Consider the following 3818-nt stretch of genomic DNA (forward strand, 5'->3'; position numbering starts at 1 on the left):
GAGCCCCTCCAGCATCAGCTGCCCAATCTAATAGCTATGAAGCCCCTGCTCCAGCTACCCCATCTGGCGGGTACGTAGCACCACCGGCACCAGCTGCCCCATCTGGCGGGTACGGAGCACCCCCGGCACCAGCTGCTCCATCTGGCGGGTATGGAGCCCCTCCAGCACCAGCTGCCCCATCTGGCGGGTACGGAGCCCCACCGGCACCAGCTGCCCCATCTGGCGGGTATGGAGCTCCTCCAGCACCAGCTGCCCCATCTAACAGCTATGAAGCCCCTGCTCCAGCTGCCCCATCTGGCGGGTATGGAGCACCACCTGCTCCAGCTGCCCCATCTGGCGGGTATGGAGCTCCTCCAGCACCAGCTGCCCCATCTAATAGCTATGAAGCCCCTGCTCCAGCTGCCCCATCTGGCGGGTACGGAGCACCACCGGCACCAGCTGCCCCATCTGGCGGGTATGGAGCACCACCAGCACCAGCTGCCCCATCTAATAGCTATGAAGCCCCTGCTCCAGCTGCCCCATCTGGCGGGTATGGAGCTCCACCAGCACCAGCTGCCCCATCTGGCGGGTATGGAGCACCACCTGCTCCAGCTGCCCCATCTGGCGGGTATGGAGCTCCACCAGCACCAGCTGCCCCATCCGGCGGGTACGGAGCACCACCTTCTCCAGCTGCCCCATCTGGCGGGTATGGAGCTCCACCAGCACCAGCTGCCCCATCTGGCGGGTACGGAGCACCCCCGGCACCAGCTGCCCCATCTAGCGGGTATGGAGCACCACCTGCTCCAGCTGCCCCATCCGGCGGGTATGGCGCCCCTTCAGCGCCAGCTCCAGCGACGCCATCTGATAGCTATGGAACACCGAATTCTTTCCCTTCCTCAGGTTTCTTTGGCAATGATTTCAATTTCCCATCTTTCGCTGATTTGTTTGCTGATGACCAATGGGGTGAAAAAGTCCAAAATTAAAAACATTTCAGGTTTCTTTTCAGGCATCTAAAGCATGTTTTTTTTTTTCACATCAATTATGTATTCACGATGTTTTTTGTTTTTTTATTTTTATTTTTTATTTTTTGGATGTCCAGAAGAATTTGAATCTAAAAAAATATGAATTATCTTTATTACGATAGTCTAGCCTAATAAGAAGTTTTCCAGGGAGGGCAGAGAATCATATAGATGGATGTATATAACATGATTTTGTACAAAACAAATATTCCTTTTTCCATGTCTATTTCTTTTCTTTTTTCAACCTCTTCGTTGAATCATTTGGCTACATTCATAAATCATAAATTACAGATTTTCGACTCTACCCACTGTCAGTTATATTATTGTTTTCAAATGACAGAGCTTTACCATGTGCAAGTTCTACCTGTATGCTGCATTATCTAATTGTTGATCGATGTAACCCGTGTTGAAGGGCAGAAGAAGAATGTATAGCATAATGGTACTACAATTGGTCTTAGCATCTGGATAAGTATGTGGAATTAGTTAAACTACTATATACACTTTCTTACAAACTTGAATGTCACACACAATGTATCAGTTACTGGAATGGATATCAGACGAGATATCAGTTATCAATAGATGTTCTAGTTCCTCCAGTAAACTAAGATGAAAGAGCATTGTCATAATGGATTCCTTGTTTCCCTGGCGTTATACCTGTCCAAATAATACAGTGTTAATTGGAAAGGTCATGGTGACAAGTGATTTCCTAAGACTGTTTGCTTTATTTGGCAATAATTGCCTGTTCAACGGGTGTATATACATATATATTTATGTGTATTTCTCAAACAACCATTGTGCGGCTGTCGTTAGTGAGTGACAGAAATGAAATCAGTGAAAGGGGCCAAAACTCTAAAAAGCTGTTCCTTGTTGTTCTGTTGCGTATATGCTTTCTGCTGTTTTCTATATGTACTGTAAATGTCACATGTTTCTTTGTTAAATGTAGACTGCACTCACAGAGGTCTTCGATGATTGTGCTTTAGAGCTGATGTATATACTTCCTGGTCTTGGTTATGTAGTCTACAGTTGTTTCTTTAATAAAGATATATATGTACAGGGATTTTACTGTATCCTATTTTGTTGAAAGATGTCTAAGGGGACTGTATGTTAAAAAGTAAAAGTGTAAATTATGATATTTCGATTTAGTTTCACTCCGGCGATTGGTACCATCTACAATCTTCAAATTTCTTTGAAATTGGTCCTTTCCATTCTAAAGAGCACTTCAATACGAAGAGCCTCTCAGATGCTGTTTTTTTTTTTCTCGGAAAAGTAATCAAAATCTTGTACTGCAAATAATAACTCACAGTAACACCTGTCGCAAAATATAATTAGATGGAAATTTTAAAATTGGGTTATGGTAGGCCCTTCATAAAGAGTTCTAATAACTATCATATCCTTTCCATTCATTAATGCCAAGAAATAATGCGAGCTGTGGGCAGTACTAAAGGCTGTAGATGCTATAAGTGTGTAGACACCCCACCCCATCCAATGGTTTTTATTCGATTGTTTCCAAAGATAGTGTACGCATATGACCTTACATAATTCTACAAGGTTTCTCCATACCCACTGACCATTCTTTGAATTTATTAGGGAAAGCGATCATCATATATCGAGTAACTCATATATATATATATATATATATATATATATATATATATTGTTTTTTCTTTCTTTCTTTACGAAGAAGGAGGTTTAGTCCTATTACTTGAGAATAATTCAAACAGCTTACCTTATGTCTTTATATTGATATTTACTACCTCGCAAATTACCCCCCCCCCCCCTCCCTAGTCAGCTGTTAGACTAGGAAGTCAGTAGACGGATTGGTCTGGCAGCTATTAACTCGGTCAATAAGAGCAAGAGCATTTGCAGAAGGACTAAGCTACGTGTCTTCAAGGCCATTCTCCTTTTGTGTCGATTATTGGGCACTGACTCAATATTGCTTCCTAATGTTTTCAAATTAAGTTCATAAATACAGTTAGACGCTTTTATATTTTTGAAAATGAAGAGGCAAAAGCAAGTGTTTATATAATTCAGATACATAAGTTGCAGGTATTTTCCAAATCCATAGAAAAAAAAAAAAAAATGGAGTGGCAGGAGGAACCAAATTGTTTGCCGATATTTTTAGAATGCAACATAGAAACAAAAAAGTTTACGAAATACTGATGAAGGGAAGAAAGGTGTTTCTGTCTGTAAAAAAGTTCAATATGTTTCCTTGAGTAGAATTATAGCTAAGGGGCATATTTTTCAAATACTTAACGACAAATGTTTTGAATGTCATAACAAGGTGCATGCATATATGTTTTCATGCATTTTTGTATTATGCATTCTTGTGTTAAGATTATTGCAACCATTGGCTTGTGAAGAGCAATATTATTATAGTTACCCTTTGAATACGTTTACTTCCATAGAAAACTTTGACTTTGGATAGGATGGTAAACTATTGTATTTATATATATATTTTTATCACTGGGTGTGTATGTGTGTGTGTGCTTGTGTGTGTCTTTCATTTTAGAATTTCATTTTTAGTCTTTTTATGTTATTTTACGCCCCCATTATTGTTTTAAGTTTGAACATTATCGGCGGTACTGCACATGTAGATCAAAATCCTTATTCGATCTTTAGTATATTCTAATCACCTTTATCTGTTGTAACCACCCTATTCTATATCATTATTCTTAATAGATTTTTCTATCTATCGTTTTCACCTGCTTACTTAATTATTGTTATCTATTTAATTTCAAATCAATATGCAAATGTTTTAAATCTTATAAGGGTAATGGAACGGCATGCAAAAATATATACATAACTTATTCCTTGCCGTTG

The 3818-nt window shown here is 40.3% G+C and overlaps 1 protein-coding gene across 1 annotated transcript in view; it reads left to right on the plus strand.

Moving 5' to 3' along the window:
* The window catches only part of LOC125033264 (basic proline-rich protein-like), a 12556-nt gene extending 10507 nt beyond the window's left edge, over positions 1-2049 (plus strand). The window contains exon 5 of the mRNA XM_047624647.1: positions 1-2049. This exon is cut by the window's left edge and continues 1654 nt beyond it. Within this exon, the coding sequence (XP_047480603.1) occupies positions 1-962 (962 nt within the window). The 3' untranslated portion in view covers positions 963-2049.
* Positions 2050-3818: the final 1769 nt, after the last annotated feature.

Source organism: Penaeus chinensis, chromosome 16 (genome assembly GCF_019202785.1).
Source record: "Penaeus chinensis breed Huanghai No. 1 chromosome 16, ASM1920278v2, whole genome shotgun sequence".
NCBI classification, from domain to species: Eukaryota; Metazoa; Arthropoda; class Malacostraca; order Decapoda; family Penaeidae; genus Penaeus; species Penaeus chinensis.